This window comes from Sciurus vulgaris (genome assembly GCF_902686455.1).
Source record: "Sciurus vulgaris genome assembly, chromosome: 14".
Taxonomy (NCBI): Eukaryota; Metazoa; Chordata; class Mammalia; order Rodentia; family Sciuridae; genus Sciurus; species Sciurus vulgaris.
The window spans coordinates 77457663-77475204 of NC_136475.1; the positions used below are offsets into that span (position 1 = coordinate 77457663).

The window sequence follows — 17542 nt, forward strand, 5'->3', positions numbered from 1 at the left end:
ATCCAACCTCATTCTTTTTTGTGTGTGTGTGGGTACTAGGGCTTGAACTCAGGCATTTGACCGCTGAGCCACAACTCCTGCCCTATTTTGTATTTTATTTAGAGACAGGGTCTCACTGAGTTGCTTAGGGCCTTGCTAAGTTGCTAAGGCTGACTTTGAACTTGTGATCCTCCTGCCTCAGCTTCCTGAGCCACTGGGATTACAGGCATGTACCACTATGCCCAGCTCCAAGCTCATTCTTGCTATGGACCTTTTCATTAGTCATTCCTTCTCTCTGGAGTGACTTTTCCCCATCTTGCCATGACTGACTCTCGTACTCAGGTATCAGCTCAAACATTAACTCCTCTGAGAGGCTTTCTCTGGCTACTAATTTAAATCATTTGCTCAGTTACTAATGACAGTATTCCCCTGGTATATCTTACTTTTATTTTTCCAAGTTATCCTTGTTTATTTTTACTATTATTTGTTTATACTACAATTGAAGTTCTCTGGGAGTAAGGCCTTCATCTTCCTTTTCTCCCATTAGGCCTCCAGTGACAAGAAGAGTGCCTGGCACATAGTAGATGCTCAGTAATATATTTGCTGAACCAATGGCTTACTGATGATTGAGTAATAATGTTACTATTAATATTATTGCCTCCATGCTGTAGGTGCTTTTCTGCTTTGGGCCATGTAGCAAAAGCCCGGTTCCTGCATGAGACCAATGAGATTGCAGATCAGGTGTCCAGGGAATATGCAAGTATTATTCTCCTGACTCATTTAGTTTCTCAAGCTATTTCTTCATGTTCAGTCCCATGATTCCTAGTTTTCCATCTATCTCTAGTTTCTTTCACCCTGTCCACCCCTCCTCTACCCTCAAATTGGACCATTTTGGAACTGCTTCTCAAGTTTGTTATCCTGTGTCCTTCCTGCCTTTCTGTTTCAACCCACTTAGAATGACAAGAACCTTCTTTTACCCTGCAGGGTGGAGAAGGAACAGACTTCTATCAGGTCCGAGCACGTCTAGCCATGCTGGAGAAGAACTACAAACTGGCTGAAATGATCTTCTTAGAACAGGTAACAGAAAAAGAGGAACAGGACAGAAGAGAGAAGCTGAGGCAAAATCAAGGAGGAAAGTGGGCACTTGCTTATTAGGATTCCCCAAAGGTTTGAGGGAGAATTTCTGGAGAGGTTTATAGAGTTAATTTTCCTCCTTCCCTCATTTCCTTCTCTTATGTGTCTTTATCTCGCAAACTTCCTCCTTTGGTCTTCAATTACTTATCCCTTTTATAAACAGTCTACCATGTTCCCTCTATTTCAGAGCCTGTCTGTGCCATTCTTATGTACAAGGGTAGTATCAGGCTTTGTGGGACTCCAAACTTATACAATATGAGGAGCCTTCTAAGAAAAATGACCTTCAAAGGGTCTGGGGAAATAAGGAGCCCTGTGGAAATAAGAAGCTTAGGCTTCTTTTAGTTTCATAGTAAATCCAACTCTGGGACTAGGAGTGTGGCTCAGTGGTAGAGCATGTGCTTAGTATGCATAAGGTCCTGGGTTTGATCCCTAGCAGTATAACAAACAAACAAATAAAAACAGAGCTAGAGAAAGAAAAATCTTCCTCTGTTTATTCAATAAGTAAAGGGTAAGGCTCTTGGTTCTCGTGCCCAGGCATCATAAACAGGCTGAGCAGGGCACACTGGTTTTTGACCCTCATATCTTCCCTTTGTCTTCTGGCTGGTTCCCCTAGAATGCGGTTGAGGAAGCTATGGACATGTACCAGGAGCTTCACCGTTGGGATGAGTGTATTGCTGTGGCCGAGGCCAAGGTACTTGTTCTGTCTTCTCCACAGTTGTTCAGAATTTGGTCCCACCAATTTCAGAAACCTCCTATTGTCAAGGAGACTATAGAAATTAGAATAGTGTTGGGCCTGGGACCTGATATGATAAAAAGTTAAGATATGGGTGGTCTGGGAGACTTGGTACAATGGCTCATGCCTATAATGCTAGCCATTTGGGAGGTTGAGGAAAGAGGATTGCAGATTTGAGACCAGACTTACCATCTTAGCAAGACCTTGCTTCAAAAGGACTGGGATGTAACTCAGTGGCAAAGTACCCCTGGTTTCAATCCCCACCCCTCCATCCCTCAAACAAAGATATGGGTGACCTGGGAAGATTTCTACTGTTACAGAAGGATTGGAGAGGCAGGAAAAGCAGAAGGGCAAGAAGGAGGGATATGACTTCTGTTTCTCCTCTGTGCATATCCAGGGACACCCAGCCCTGGAGAAGCTACGTCGGGATTACTACCAGTGGCTGATGGACACACAGCAAGAGGAGCGAGCAGGTGAACTACAGGAGAGCCAAGGGGATGGGCTAGCAGCCATCAGCCTCTACCTCAAAGCTGGGCTCCCTGCCAAAGCTGCTCGGCTGGTGCTGACCCGAGAGGAGCTGCTAGCCAACACAGAGTTGGTGGAGCACATCACCACAGCTCTCATCAAGGGGGAGCTCTATGAAAGGGTAGGACCGATTTCCTTTTCCTAGACCTTATCTCTTGGGCTCCATACACCTCTCCCACCTAGAGGAGTCTTGGGGTGCATTCCTTCTTTTTGGAGCTGAGTCTTGATTTTCTGTCATAGAGGTTTCATTGCAGTAACATGGTATGTGTTAATAGGCAGGTGACCTCTTTGAGAAGATTCGAAATCCACAGCGGGCCCTTGAGTGCTACTGTAAAGGCAATGCTTTCATGAAAGGTATAAGCTGTCCCTTATGTTGTACACTCTTGCTCACCCAGTTTCCTAACACCTCTTTTGGGGCATCTATTCATGTTGACTGGCTTCACTTCTCCACTTCTCACTCATTCTCCATGCTTCATTTCCCTGTTCTATTATTCTGTGTATATCCCTGTAATTCTGAGCCAAGTGCCTTGTCTGTCCCTGGCAGCGGTGGAGCTGGCTCGATTGGCCTTCCCAGTGGAGGTGGTGAGACTAGAGGAGGCATGGGGGGACCACTTGGTGCAACAGAAGCAGCTTGATGCAGCCATTAATCATTACATTGAAGCCAGGTATGGTAGCATGGGAGTATAATGGAGATTTGGGCCTGAAGTGAGAATCCCTGGGGCAGGGGAGGATACCACAGCCTAGAAGAAAAGATCTCAAAATGTAATTGGGGACTGGGGATATAGCTTAGTGGTAGAAGACTTGCCTAACATATACAAGGGTTTGATCTCTAGCACTGTGGGGCGGGGGGAGGGGGGAGATTGGCATGTGCTTAAGGGGCACTTTAGCTGGGTTTATTGGCACTCAACTGAATCCCAGTGACTCAGGAGGCTGAGGCAGGAGATTGCAAGTTTGAGGCCAGGCTTGACAACTTAATGAAACCCTATCTCAAAATAAAAGCAAAAAAGGGCTGGTAGTGTTGCTCAGTGGTAGAGTACCACAGGGTTTAGTTCCTAGTCCTGCAAAAAAAGCGAGGGGGCCTCTTTACTCCCATTCATCTTCCTCTTTCCTCCCATTCATCTTCCTCTTTCCTCATACATATTTATGTCTTTCTCTACTATGCCAGGTGCTCCATTAAAGCAATTGAAGCTGCCCTGGGTGCCCGCCAGTGGAAGAAGGCAATTTATATATTAGATCTACAGGACCGGAACACTGCATCCAAATACTATCCTCGTGTGGCCCAGCACTATGCGTCTCTGCAGGAGTATGAAGTAAGGGAGAGAGAGCCCTTTCTGCAGCTTGAGGGAATGCAGTATAGGGGAGCAAGTAGGTACCCAGAACAGAAAGTAGAGTCCAGCTCACCAAATCCTTCTTTCTGGGACCCAAACAGCACTACCATAATAAATAGGAAGAAAAATGGTTTACTTCCCCAATTTTATCCCAGCATGGCACAGACCTTCCTCCCAGATATGTAGGGTGATCTCTAACTCTTCCTGTGCCAGCATGCGTATTCTTCATGAATAACTCAGCATAGCTACAATGTAGAATTGCCTTGCATTGCAGAATTGTGAGGCCCTTTAAAATTCCACTATATTGTTCTCATACTGCTTTGGGCTGGTCTTTTTCCTAAACAATAGGTGGTATAATTCACCTATACTCATTCTTTCTTCTCTATTATTATAAGATAATATCCCAGTCTTTCCACCACCCCAACTGTAGTTAGTTTCTTCTTCCTAAAAGCTGCTTTAACTCTGTTGTTCTGACCTTTTGCATCTGCCTCTCCAACTACAGATTGCTGAAGAGCTCTATATTAAGGGAGACCGGACCAAAGATGCAATAGATATGTACACCCAGGCTGGCCGCTGGGAGCAAGCCCACAAGGTAGAAAATGGATGAAATTCATGATGAGAGAAGGCTTCTTAGTGGTTATGTTGCCTCATTCCTTGGTCTCTGATCTCCCTCCTTCACTGGGTTCCTGGAAAGCTGAGAAAGAGTTCCAAAATATAGTCTGGATGATTTTGATCCCTACCCATGGGGAAAGAAGAGATAAGGAGAAGTGCCTGTCCCTGAGCCTATAATTCTTAAGAGAGCAAGTAGATTTGGGAGTTGAGCTTTGGTTACTTTTAACTTTGTTCTAAAGCCTATACTCCAGAGCTCAGTGGGGGCAGTAGGAGCATAGGATTTGGAGCACATGCCCCACAGTACCAGGCCTCACAAACTCTCCTGCCTTAGCAGAATATAGTTCTGCTTCTGCTTCTTATGAAATTGAAATTCTCTGAACTGACTAGTAGAGTGAATGGTAACCAAACTCCTGTGATTGCTGGGAGAGTTCCGAGTCCCTGAACAGACAAGTTCCCTTGAAGACCTGCTTCCCTTGGGAATTGGCTCCTGAGGCTACCCAGAATCTATGTGTCTGCACAGCTAGCTATGAAGTGCATGCGACCAGAAGATGTGTCTGTGCTATACATCACGCAAGCCCAGGAAATGGAGAAGCAGGGCAAGTACCGTGAGGCTGAGAGGTGAGGCATCAGAGCTAGGAGAAGGGATGATGGGGTCTGAGGATGCTTGCCCTCTGCCCGAAAGCAATGGCAGCAGGGATCTAGGTGTAGGAGGCCACTGGTGTATCTCCTGTCCACAGGCTGTATGTGACAGTGGAAGAGCCTGATCTTGCCATCACCATGTTCAAAAAGCACAAGTTGTATGATGACATGATCCGCCTGGTAGGGAAGTACCACCCAGATCTACTCAGTGACACACACCTCCATCTGGGCAAGGTGAGCCCTTCTCTTGGTCCTGCCCACCTCTTGCCCAGCCAGCCTTCTTCCTTGCCCCCTGTCCATCCTGATCTGTCTTCCTGCAGGAGCTGGAGGCTGAAGGCCGACTGCAGGAGGCTGAGTACCACTACCTTGAGGCCCAGGAATGGAAGGCAACAGTGAACATGTATCGCTCCAGTGGGCTCTGGGAAGAGGCCTACCGGGTAAGGAGAACATGCCACACCAGGGTACATCAATTCCTCTTTCCCACTTTCAAGTGACTAATTCTAAACTGTTCATAGCATCTTTGAAAATGTAATGAAGACCAGAATTTCTTTTATCAAAAACATGTTCACATCTGAATTCACAAAATTTCACTTATAATTTAAGTGTTGTGGACTTCCTAAAGCCCATCCTTGGTCCCTAAGCATTTCAACCCAAGTTAAAAGACCTACTCGGTGGTTTAGAACACATACCTTATCCTCATTACAGCTGAGGTCAGGAGGTCAGAGATGAGAAGGGAGCATACTCTGCAGTGGGGAGTTGTCCAGTGACATTGTTTTGCAGGTGGCCAAGGCTCATGGAGGAGCTAATGCCCACAAACATGTGGCCTACCTGTGGGCAAAGAGCCTGGGAGGAGAGGCTGCAGTTAGACTGCTTAACAAGCTGGGACTCCTGGAGGCTGCTGTTGACCATGCTGCTGACAATTGGTGAGGCCTGAAGCCTACTTTCCACTGGCCCCATCCCAGCCAGATCCCCTACATAGAGAAAGAAAACATGTTTAACTGAGAAGTATTTCTAAAACTGAGGCAAGAATGAAGCAGTGTGGTAAGGAGAGATCCTTGGAAGGACCCAATAGAATGACAAGAATAAATTCGTTAAGTCTGCTCCTATTTGCTAGGGACTTAGTGTTTCATCTTTGGCTGTTCTGAGAAGGGTGGAAAGGGAGCAGCTTGGAAAGCTAGGACCACACTGAACCACTTAGTTCTGGGTAACGGAAGTGTGAGTCTGTTAAATGCAAAGTGAGCTTTTCTTTTTCTCTTTTTTTTTTTTTTTCATTTTGGTACTAAGGAGTGAATCCAGGGATGCTTAACCACTGAGCCACATCCTTGACCCTTTTTTATATTTTATTTAGAGACAGGGTCTCACTGAGTTACTTAGGGCCTTGCTAAGGTACTGAGGCTGGCTTTGAACTTATGATCCTCCTGCCCCAGCCTCCTGAGCTGTGGGGATTACAGGCATGTGCCAGGGAGCCTAGCAAAATGAGCTTTTCTTAAGCAAAATTTACAAAGGTCAGGAAGAGAATCAGATCCCTGAGGGCAGTCTTGCTTGTCTTTGGAGAGACCATTTTTTTGCTAATGTGACCAGAGCTCAGGAGAGGATGTGGGAGCAGCAGGAGCCCTCCTTCCCCTTCCTTTCCTGATCTTATGCCCACCCTCCTTCCTCATGACCAACTGAACTCAGGGAAAGCATAGACTTGTCCAGACACTTCTGGATCCATGGTGACAGTGATGTAATCATTATAGGGTTGCCTGTCTGTCTTCTTTTACATCTCTCCATGCTTCTTTGTCACTTCATATCTGTTATTTTGAAAGCTATCCCTTTTTCTCCTGTCAATTCTTGCCCTTCCTCAGTTTTCTCTTGCCTTCTGTAAGTATTAAGTAGGCAAACCCTGTCTGTACCTTCTGTTTCAGCTCCTTTGAGTTTGCTTTTGAGCTCTCCCGGCTAGCACTCAAGCATAAAACCCCGGAGATTCATCTCAGATATGCTATGTACCTGGAGGATGAGGTATGGATGTTGTTGTTATTATTATTATTATTATTTTACTGGGGATCGAACCCAGGGGTGCTTAATCACTGAACCACATCCTCAGCCTTTTTAAAATATTTTACTTAGAGAAAGAGTCTTGCTAAGTTACTGAGGCTGACTTTGAACTGGTGATCCACCTGCCTCAGTCTCCCAAGCCGCTGGGATTACAGGCAGGTGCTACCACACCCAGCATGGATATGATTTTGACCCTCCTGTTCTGGCCCCTTGCCACTACTGCCAGGTGTTCAAACCCCCATCTCCTGGCTTCTTGTAATGCCAGCCATCCTCTCATCACATGTGGCTGCCTTTTCTTTTCCTACAGGGTAAGTTTGAAGAGGCTGAAGCTGAATTCATCAGAGCTGGTAAACCCAAGGAGGCAGTCCTCATGTAAGTTACCCCATAAATTCCTTATCCTGTCCTCCCAGTCACAGCCCCAGGATCTTTCAGGTCATCTTCACCTTCATTCAGACCAATAAACAGTACCAGTAAATCTGACACCCCCTCAGTGACATAGCTGTTTATATCCTTCTGTTAAGGTTTCAGTCCTATACTTAGTATCTCTTATGTCTCCATATGGGGCAGGTTTGTCCACAACCAGGATTGGGAGGCAGCTCAGCGTGTGGCTGAGGCCCATGACCCAGACAGTGTTGCTGAGGTGCTTGTGGGACAGGCTCGTGGGGCCTTGGAGGAGAAGGACTTTCAGAAAGCAGAAGGGCTGCTGCTTCGGGCCCAGAGACCAGGCCTTGCCCTCAATTATTATAAGGTGGGATACTGGATTTGGGGCCATGAAGGGAGGATGAGAGTATGAGCTACCATAGAGAGCCATGCTGGCCCTGGTACTAAAAGCCTAGAGAGGGAGGAGGACCCAGGAATCCTTGTGTGGCAGTGAGAAGCTTCCATGCTTCCCCTCTGTCCTGATACCTGAAATTCTGAGTAGGAAGCTGGACTATGGAGTGATGCTCTGCGGATCTGCAAGGACTATGTTCCTGGTCAACTTGAGGCCTTGCAGGAAGAATATGAGCGGGAAGCTACCAAGAAGGGGGCCAGGTATGAAGCCAGAGGTCCCCACAACATTGGCAGTGCTGGGGGATAGAGGTCACGAGATGCACAGGATAGGCCACGCTGCTTCTCTGCATTCCTGGACACATGCACTCTCATCTCCACAGGGGTGTGGAGGGACTGGTGGAACAAGCTAGACAGTGGGAGCAGGCCGGAGAGTATAGCCGTGCAGTCGACTGCTACCTCAAAGTGCGGGACTCTGGAAGCAGCAGCCTGGTGGAGAAGTGCTGGATGAAGGTGAGGGCACCAGGCCTTCTTGACCCTCCTTTCCCTGGGTCCTTTCACACACAGATCAGCTTCTCAAACATTCATCTTTATCCTCCTGTGTCTTCCTGTTTTCAGTCAGGTAACAGATACCTATTGGGGGGCCTGTTGTATGCTAGAGCCAGAACCTATGAAGACTGTGAATGGGGGTGTAAATCAGAGCTCTGAAATCCAGAAGTTAGAAGTTAGAGGAAGACATGGCTCAATTAATTAACATTGTATCTGAGAAGAGACTAAAGGATATAAATTAAAGCAGAGTTCAAGGAAGGGTGAGATATCTGTGGGCTGGAACTGGAAAATCAAGTCCAGACTCATGAGAGGCCATGACAAAAGCATGGACTCCTCTTCCACCCAGCAACTCTGGAATAAAAACCTGCAGCAGATTAAGCCAGTCCAGTACATTTCCCTAATTCTAAGACAAATAGTATTAGGGAAACAGAACCAATAGAGTGTGTCTGTAAAAGAGAAGTAAGAAATTGGCTAACACGATTTTATGGAAGTAGACAAGTCACAGTCTGCAGGGTGACTGGCACACTGGAAGCCCAGGAGAACTGATGGTGTTGTTACTGTTTGAAGGTGTCCAGATTCCAGATGCAGAAAGAGTCAGTGTATAAGTTCAGTGTGAAAGCAATAAAAAGACAATTTCCCAATTCAAAGATATTCAGGCAGGAAGAATTCTCTTACATGGGGAAGAACCAGAATTTCGTTCTATTCAGGTCTTCCTAACAGATAATAGAATGAATTGGACATAACTTTCCTATGTTCATATATGAATAGATGACCACTGTGACTCTGCATCACATACAACTACAAGAATGGGAAGTTAGGGGCTGGGGCTGTAGCTCAGTGGTAGAGTGCTTGCCTAGCATGCATGAGGCACTGGATTTGATTCTCAGCACCACATATAAATAAAGGTCTATTGACAACTAAAAGAAATCAAAAAAAGAATGGGAAGTTGTACACATGTATAATATGTCCAAATATACTCCACTGTCATGTATATATCTAAAAAAAAACCAAATTTTTAAAAATTCAGTGAAAAAAAAAATCCTCACAGAAATACCCAAAATAATGTTTGACCAGATATGGATACTATGTGTACCACAACTACACATAAAATAACCATCATACATATAATCACAATCAGGATGCATGTCTGATTTAAAGACTGTACCTCAGATACAGTAAAGTCTGCTATTGGGAGTCATGGAAAGTTGACACCTCTAAATTCAATGTTGGTGTGATGATGCCCCTGCAAGATCTGAGGTCTGATCATTGAATAGCCCCTAGAAATTGGAACAAAGGAAGTAGAAAGATGGCTGATGATGGGTTATGAGATTCTATCAGATGTTAATCTGTAAGTATTCATTAATCATCTGTTGTGTTTTATTCTGGAGCACTGTTTATGGGGTTTTTGCATGACTTGGCCTTCTTCAGATTGAGGATAGCAGGGGAGGGAAATACTGTTTAAGCTTTGAAGGGTTCAGCAGGCCAAAAAGGCAAGAATAGGTGAGGGAAAGAGCAGGGGGATTAGTATAGACTGTAGCTAAACTGGATCTTGTGGAAATTAAAATCTGGGAAAGATGTCAGCCTCACACTGGAAAGAAGGTGACCTTTTAGGATGCTTGGGTTTAAAGAATGACTGAGTTTTAAGTGTTGAAAGGAATCATCAAAATCATCTAGACCAGCACTGTCTGCTAGAAATGTACAAGTCACAAATGTATGCTGCGTGTGTAAATTTAAATTTTCTAGAAGCCATGTTAAAAAATAATTGTAATATATTTTATTCAACCAAGTTTATCTAAAATATTGCCACTTCAATATATACCATCAAGCTTAACATTGTCAAGAAGATATTTCTTTCTTTCTTTCTTTCTTTTTTTGTACTGTCTTCAAAATCTAGTACATATAAATAAAGAAACCGAGGTTTGTAAAAGCCCAACACAAATAATTGCCAGATGCCTGGACTCTTTATTTAAGAAGTTCTTTCCCTATATTATACTACCAAGATTCTATTTGTGATAAAGAACTTGAGAAACAAGTTTATCACAGGGAGCAGCACCAAACACAGTGACCTCAGACAGCAAAGGAAGTATCTGAGTTATAGTGGGCAGAACAGAACAGATAGGTCCACTGATGGCCAACTAAAGGAACCAAAGGGTTATGAATGAAGTTTTGCCCAGAAGGGTAGAAGGTGAAGGAGAACACAGAGAGAAAGTCGGCATCTGGAGCGGAAACATGTGAAATGGGTGAGATCAAGCAGCCCTAGCAGTGTGTCTCTCCTACTCATTTCCATCTTTTCAACCACTCAGGCAGCCGAACTTGCCATCAAATTTCTACCTCCCCAGCGCAGTCTGGAAGTAGTTCGGGCAGTAGGACCCCAGCTGATTGGAATTGGAAAGCACAGTGCAGTAAGTAGAGTGCTAGGACTGAAAAGAGTCCACAGAAATCAGTGGAATGGTGATAACACACCCAGGTGTGTGAAGTGGGCGTCTTGGCAGGTGCGGCAATGTTCTGGGGAAATGGGGGAGAGCTCATCAAGAGCAAACTGGGGCGTTGAGGGGAAAGATGGTCTCCACTTTGATGTCCCACTGTTCAGGCTGCAGAGCTCTATCTGAACCTAGACCTTGTCAAGGAAGCAATTGATGCTTTCATTGAGGGTGAAGAGTGGAACAAGGCTAAGCGTGTGGCCAAGGAGTTAGATCCCCGGTAAGATGCTCCTTCTATCTGGGAAATTATCTTTTACTTCTTTTTGTAAATACTGGGAAAACATTCTTTTGGGGAGGGTTGCTTCTCAAGACAATGAAGTTAGAGATCTCTATCCAATTTTCCCATTTACACAGGTATGAAGACTATGTGGACCAGCATTATAAGGAATTCCTCAAGAACCAGGGCAAAGTGGACTCGGTGAGACTTGCAGTTAGTGAGAGACAGGATGCAGGGACAGGGCTGGAGGGGTAGCTCAGTGGTAGAGCACTTGCCTAGCATGTGTGAGGCTCTGGGTTCAATCCCCAGTATTGCAAAATCAGCAACAAACAGATTAGAAGCAGAATTTGAGGGAGAAGTGCTAGAGATTCTCTCCCTCTTCTCCCCCCGATCATCTCTTCTGAAGTGTCCTTTGCATTGAAATCTAGCTGGTGGGTGTGGACGTGATCGCTGCTTTGGACCTGTATGTGGAGCAGGGCCAGTGGGACAAATGCATTGAAACAGCTACTAAGCAGGTGCTCCTCTCTCCTCCCCATTCCCAGATCCTCTCTACATTTCCCTTGATTCTGACAGCTCTAGAGCTGCCTCTCTTACCTCCACCAGAAACTAATCCCCAGAGATTCCCTAATCAGTACCAGAGAGTGCAGTCTGATGCTGCTTCCCTTTCTGAAATTGGAATCAGAGTTGCATATGCCCATTGCCTCCTAAACAAGTCCACAGCCTCAAGTCTCTACCCTTCCCTCCCTGCCTGGCCTTACTGATCCCTTCCTCACCTGTGCTTTTCCTCCACACCTGGACAGAACTACAAGATTTTGCACAAGTACGTGGCTTTGTATGCAACTCACCTGATTCGGGAGGGTGGCTCTGCCCAGGCACTGGCCCTCTATGTGCAACATGGAGCCCCTGCTAACCCACAGGTACCAGCCTTCTCCTTGAGGTGAATGTTTCCACCAGGGGATTCTTTCTTCTTCTAGAATCATCCATCCATCCCTTCAGGGACTGTCTTCTACCCTTTGAGAATATCATGCCCAGAATCCCCAACTAACCTCTCCTGATGTGTAACCTCTCTAGAGGACTTATCCTTTGAAGAAACACCCAATGAGCTACTTGTGCTCCTTGCACCCAAGGACCAGTTTTTCAGAGGAGTCCTGCACACCTTGCCAAGGCTTACTGACTTCCTCCAGAGAGTAAACGTTGCCTGCCTATCAGAATCACAGCTCTCTGAGATATTAGTCCATTAATATTGTGACTGCATTCACATTCATGTATTTGCCCAAACTCACAGAGTACCAGCTCATAAGTAGTTATTTTCTCATTCTTCTCTCTTCTCTAAAAATAATTGGCACTTCTCTGCATCAATGTCCCCCTTCCTCCTACAGTGGTTAGGCACAGTGGCACACCTACAATCCTAACAACTTGGGAGGCTGAGGCAAGAGGATCACAAGTTTGAAGCAAGCCAGCCTCAGCAATTTATTGAGATTCTGTCTGAAAATAAAAAGTAAAAAGGGCAGGGGATATAGCCCAGTGGTAGAGCACCTTTAGCTAGGTTCAATCCCCAGTACCCCCCCCGCCCCCCAAAAAAATCCACACATAAACACTCTCCTCCCTTTGGCTTCACTTCCACTGACTTTCTCTTTTGCTTGAGCCCCTCACTCATCCCCTTCTCCCTTTACCTCTAGAACTTCAACATCTACAAAAGAATCTTCACTGACATGGTCAGCTCTCCTGGGACCAACAGTGCTGAGGCCTATCATAGCTGGGCTGATCTTCGGGATGTCCTTTTCAACCTGGTGAGTAAGTTGGGTACACAGTGGAGTAAAAGGCCTCTTGGGCTGGGATATGACTGAGTAGTAAGAGCACTGGCCTAGCATGTGCAAGGCTCTGGGTTCAATCCCTAGGACTGCCGGAAAAAGAGAAAAAAGCTCTTCACCTGTCCCCATCCTAGTCTCTTTTTTCATGCATATAAACCATAAACTTCTGCTCTCAGATGTACTTTACCCACCTCTGTCCAGGTAGCCATCAGTCACCCTGTCACCCTTCTCTGTCACCCTGGCCCTTTTCTGACTCCTGAGTCAGGCTACACTCTTTTCCTTCCCTAGTGTGAAAACCTGGTGAAATCCAGTGAGGCCAACTCTCCAGCTCATGAGGAGTTTGAAACGATGCTGCTGATTGCTCATTACTACGCCACTCGCTCTGCTGCCCAGAGCATCAAACAGCTGGTAAGATGCAATGCAGGGAGATGAGGTGCAGGGGACTCAGTTATCTAAGACTACATCTTCAAACCTAAGAAACTAAATGAATCCAAGATCTGGATTCCAGAGCTTAGATTCTTGGATCTCCCCAGTCCTTTTCTATATAAATCAGTTTTCAACCCTTGCTGAAATAGGTTTTCTTCCTATACTGTTTTGACTTTCTTAGGGCTGTAGGCCCATACAGCTTTTAGCCTCATTCTTTTTTTTTTTTTTTTTTTTTTTGTTAGATCCCCAACACCTCACCCATGCAGGCAAGCACTCTACCACTGAGCCCCATGTCCAGTACAGTTTCATTATGTTTAAATCTTCAAATTCCATGATTTCTTTATTACCTCCTATAACACACACATGCTATTTTATTATTTATTTATTTATTTTTGTAGTACTAAAGATTAAACCCAGGGACGTCCTATCACTGAGCTACAACCCCAGTGTCTTTTTATCTTTTTTTATTTTGAGACAGGGTTTTAAGTTGCCAAGGCTGGCCTCAAACTTATCCTGCTTCACTCTCCCAAGTTGCTGGGATTATAGGCTTACGCCACCATGCCTGGCAATGTATACGTACTTTTGACTTATTTTTATTTATTTATTTATTTATTTATTTATTTATTTATTTATGCAACTGGGGATTGAACCCAGGGCCTGTGCTTGACAAGCAATCACTCTACCAACTGAGCTATATCCCCAGCCCTTTGACTTATTTTTGATAATTTGCTGTGTGTGTTTATTTCATGTAGTTGGATGACAGAATTGTAGAAATGGAAGGAAGCTTAGAAATAATCTAGGCCCAGTTCTCTTGTGCTAATGAAAAAAACTAAGAGCAGAACGACTTGAGATACAGATTAGTTTAACACTGATTGTTGGTTTTCTAGTTCTGTGGCTGTTAGTTACAGGATCATTCATCTGGTAACTCAGCCACTTTACCTTTAATCTCTAGGAAACTGTGGCTGCTAGGCTTTCTGTTTCACTCTTGCGTCACACTCAGCTACTTCCTGCAGACAAGGCCTTCTATGAAGCAGGCACTGCTGCCCAGGTGAGCTGGGACAAGAAAGGGTGGGGCTGAAGAGATAAGAAAATCAAAAGTTGGAAGATAGAGAATAACCCTTGAGCAAAGCTGAGTGTGGGACAGATATAGTTCTTCTATATCCACCTGCAGTGTTCTCCCTGCATCCAGTGGCATCCAAGCTCAGCTTGCTCACTCCCTTTTGCAATTTTTCTTTGCCATAGGCAGTTGGCTGGGAGAACATGGCCTTCATCTTCCTCAACCGCTTTTTGGATCTTACCGATGTAAGAAATCATGCCCAGAGGTTGGGAGGCTTTGCCTGTGACAAGCTGTACTTACGTCATGGTTGTCCACTTTGCCATAGGCAATTGAAGAAGGGACTCTGGATGCCCTTGACCACTCTGATTTTCAAGATACAGACATTCCATTTGAGGTGCCACTTCCAGCCAAGCAGCATGTACCGGTAAGGGTGCAAGGTTGGAGAATGGGAAGTTCTCAACAAAGGAGTACAGTAAGAAGGGAGGATAGACACAGTGGCGTGCACACCTGTAATCCCAGCGACTTTGAAAACTGAGGCAGGAGGATTGCAAGTCCCAGCCTGGGCAACTTAGCAAGACCCTGTCTCAAAATAAAAATAAAAAAGGAATATATAGAAGAAGATATAGAAGAAGAAAGGAGGACAGCTTTGGGTTGCCATCTTTAGAAGGATCTCAGCTTGCGTTATCATCCCTCAATTCAAAGAGGATCATTTATGGCTGAAAAGCTGGTATACAGGATGAGGGTGTAGGAAACCCTATCACCTATGCCACTTGCCCTGCCCTGTGTGAAGCTGTTGTTCCCTTTGTCCTTCCCAGGAAGCCCAGAGAGAAGAGGTTCGAGACTGGGTGCTCACAGTCTCAATGGACCAGCGGCTGGAGCAGGTTCTGCCTCGGGATGAACGTGGTGCCTATGAGGCTTCCCTAGTGGCAGCAAGCACTGGAGTTAGGGCACTTCCCTGCCTCATTACAGGTATAAAACCCCACAGGGCCCCTTATCCTATGGCAGGTAGAAAGGAGGGGGAAACAGAAGGATCAAGAAACTTTATTTCACTTTAATTTAGTAAAGGGCGCCTAAGACAAGATGATAGCCCTCCTTATCCCCAGGCTGCTCTTCATTTCTGTCCCCCTCAATCTCTCTCAAACTCCAGTTCTTCGTTTTCTCCTCTTCTACAGGTTACCCCATTTTGAGGAACAAAATTGAATTTAAGCGTCCAGGGAAAGCTGCTAACAAGGACAACTGGAATAAGTTTCTTATGGCTATCAAGGTTAGAGAAGGAAACTTGAATGAAGAGGGCAGAGAGAACAGCATTGCTGGTGGGACTGGGGAAGGCTGGGTGGGATTCCTTCAGAAGGCAGATGCAGACTCTGCATCTGCTCCCCAGGACATTGAGATGAAGCTGACATCCTCTGCACCAGCTCTAATGAGTTTCTGTCATGTTCTTCCCTTTGCTCACAGACCTCCCACAGCCCAGCGTGCCAGGATGTGCTGAAATTCATCAGTCAGTGGTGTGGAGGGCTCCCCAGCACCAGCTTTTCCTTTCAGTGATTGGTAGAGCTGAAGAAGAGTTTGGGCCTCTCCTTCATTAAAGTTCTATAAGAAATTGATATCACAGTATTCTTTGATCAGTCACCCCCAACACCAGCACAGTGCCCTTTCCCCTAAAAGGAATTATAATCAAGTAGAAAAAAAGAGAAATTCTTTTATTATAATTATCTATATCATCTTGGCGTCAGGGCCCCTTGTTTAGTGGAAAACACTTGTGGACTGAGCCTTGGGACATCACCTGCCTGATAAAGGAAGAACCAATCCAGGTCAGAGAAGGGAGCAGCACAGCAAAGAAACAGCCCTGGTCCCAAGAACACTTCCATGTCCCTTCTGTAACCCAGGCTCCCACTCTCAGGGCCCTTTACCTGTCCTAAACCCAGGTTTTCTGTGACTCCTGGAGTTCCTGATGTTGATCTAGTAGTTGCACATTTTCCTGCTGTTTACATTTAGGATGTTCAAGCTCTGTCATTTCCTCTAGCTGCAGGAGAGGGTGGAGTTAGTACCATGGCCCCGAATGATAGATCAGCTCCTTTGCAACACAGACTGGCTGTGTTGAATGAACCCTTCTGGTTTTTCTTCCTTACCTGCCTCTCAAATCCTTCCTTCCTGCAGGGCCCAATTCCACGTAGGGTGAATGCCGCCATACAACAGTAACCAGATAGAGCAGCCTCAGCGCCAGACATGAACAGAGAAGGGATCCACAGAGCCAAGGCTGTATCCTAAAAGCAAAAGTAAGGGTAGGGGCTAAGTGACAGGAGCAGCCAATGGGGAAATTAAAAGAGCAGGACCAAGGCTTTGAATGGCAAGAAAACACTCACATAGATTCTTGTGGGATCAAAGGGGCAGTCAGTGTGTCCAGACCCCTGGTCCAGTGGGATGGAAGGATCCAGCAATCCTGGATGGCAGTCAGCAATAAGGCGGCGACCACCATTGGCCACAGTGAGTGACACAGCAAGGAGGAGGCCCATGAAGCAGGCGGCAGACAAGAGCATGTTCACTAGAGCCAGGGCCAGCAGAGCCCAGTGCTGGTAGAGCAGAAGATTAAGGTGAGCAGCTTAGGCCTAACTAAGTCTGCAAATAACTAGAAAGGTTTTCTATTTGAGGCTCCTTCACATTGAAAAAGTCAGTCCCTCCGCCTCACCCCTCAAGCTCCAGAAGTCCCCTCTCACCAGTGGTGAACGAAGAAGGTTCTTGGATGCCAGCAGAGCCACAAGTCCCACGGAAACGCTCTGCGGAAGATACCAAACCTTTGGCCCACTGGCTCTCTGCACGTACACCCCGCCTCCCCCGCCTAAGGCCCTCACCAGTAGTCCTGAGCCCACGGAGATGACATTGGCGGTGGTGTACTCCGGTGTGACAGCACCACGGGGGTTGGCTACGTGCCGCAGGACAGTGCCATGCAGCACAGCCCCCAGCAGCAGGTTCACGTGGCCCACCAGGATGAGCGCTAGGCCCACGCGCATCAGCCGCCGGGGCCCGTGGGCGGCATCTGTAAAGCAGGGTGGAGGGGCCGACCTGAACCAGAGGGGCCGGCGGCAAGTAGGGCCAGCTACTGCCTGTAGGACAGGCTAAGGGGTCGTAGGGACCGAGGGAAGGGGCGGAAGTTACCAAACGCGCAGAGGCGGTAGCACTTCATCCTGTGGGCCGCGCTGCCGCCCTGCGGCTCTACCTGGACCTGGCTCCGCCCCCAGACTTAGAGCCC

At 46.2% G+C, this 17542-nt stretch overlaps 2 protein-coding genes across 3 annotated transcripts in view; one reads left to right on the forward strand and one right to left on the reverse strand.

Moving 5' to 3' along the window:
* IFT172 (intraflagellar transport 172) overlaps window positions 1-15899 on the forward strand; it is a 35540-nt gene extending 19641 nt beyond the window's left edge. For both annotated transcript variants that reach the window (XM_079110292.1, XM_079110293.1), the window contains 30 exons: window positions 651-735; window positions 964-1056; window positions 1727-1804; window positions 2244-2492; window positions 2647-2725; window positions 2916-3036; window positions 3537-3681; window positions 4202-4291; window positions 4832-4929; window positions 5049-5184; window positions 5271-5387; window positions 5731-5873; window positions 6858-6951; window positions 7295-7359; window positions 7555-7735; window positions 7910-8019; window positions 8139-8268; window positions 10608-10706; window positions 10895-11004; window positions 11139-11202; window positions 11430-11516; window positions 11802-11918; window positions 12681-12791; window positions 13101-13220; window positions 14191-14286; window positions 14481-14540; window positions 14621-14719; window positions 15111-15264; window positions 15468-15559; window positions 15751-15899. In XM_079110292.1, the coding sequence (XP_078966418.1) occupies window positions 651-735; window positions 964-1056; window positions 1727-1804; window positions 2244-2492; window positions 2647-2725; window positions 2916-3036; window positions 3537-3681; window positions 4202-4291; window positions 4832-4929; window positions 5049-5184; window positions 5271-5387; window positions 5731-5873; window positions 6858-6951; window positions 7295-7359; window positions 7555-7735; window positions 7910-8019; window positions 8139-8268; window positions 10608-10706; window positions 10895-11004; window positions 11139-11202; window positions 11430-11516; window positions 11802-11918; window positions 12681-12791; window positions 13101-13220; window positions 14191-14286; window positions 14481-14540; window positions 14621-14719; window positions 15111-15264; window positions 15468-15559; window positions 15751-15840 (3313 nt within the window). In that variant the 3' untranslated portion in view covers window positions 15841-15899. The remainder of the gene's footprint in view (window positions 1-650; window positions 736-963; window positions 1057-1726; window positions 1805-2243; window positions 2493-2646; window positions 2726-2915; window positions 3037-3536; window positions 3682-4201; window positions 4292-4831; window positions 4930-5048; window positions 5185-5270; window positions 5388-5730; window positions 5874-6857; window positions 6952-7294; window positions 7360-7554; window positions 7736-7909; window positions 8020-8138; window positions 8269-10607; window positions 10707-10894; window positions 11005-11138; window positions 11203-11429; window positions 11517-11801; window positions 11919-12680; window positions 12792-13100; window positions 13221-14190; window positions 14287-14480; window positions 14541-14620; window positions 14720-15110; window positions 15265-15467; window positions 15560-15750) is intronic.
* Window positions 15900-15974: 75 nt separating this feature from the next.
* Window positions 15975-17523, reverse strand: KRTCAP3 (keratinocyte associated protein 3). The gene is made up of 7 exons (XM_079110350.1): window positions 17449-17523; window positions 17145-17329; window positions 17010-17069; window positions 16659-16865; window positions 16425-16559; window positions 16206-16318; window positions 15975-16082 (listed from the first exon to the last, which is right to left on the reverse strand). The coding sequence occupies exons 1-6, from the start codon at window positions 17474-17476 to the stop codon at window positions 16211-16213; spliced, it is 723 nt and encodes a 240-aa protein (XP_078966476.1). The 5' UTR covers window positions 17477-17523; the 3' UTR covers window positions 15975-16082; window positions 16206-16210.
* Between the last annotated feature and the right edge of the window lie 19 nt (window positions 17524-17542).

Excerpts from the sequence above, each read along its gene's own strand:
- KRTCAP3 (XM_079110350.1), bottom strand. The coding sequence starts at position 17,476 with ATGAAGTGCTACCGCCTCTGCGCGTTTG. Across the intron at positions 16,560-16,658 it reads TTGATCCCACAAGAATCTAT|GATACAGCCTTGGCTCTGTG; the intron begins GTGAGTGTTTTC and ends TTTTGCTTTTAG. Across the intron at positions 16,319-16,424 it reads AGGAAGGATTTGAGAGGCAG|CTAGAGGAAATGACAGAGCT; the intron begins GTAAGGAAGAAA and ends CCTCTCCTGCAG.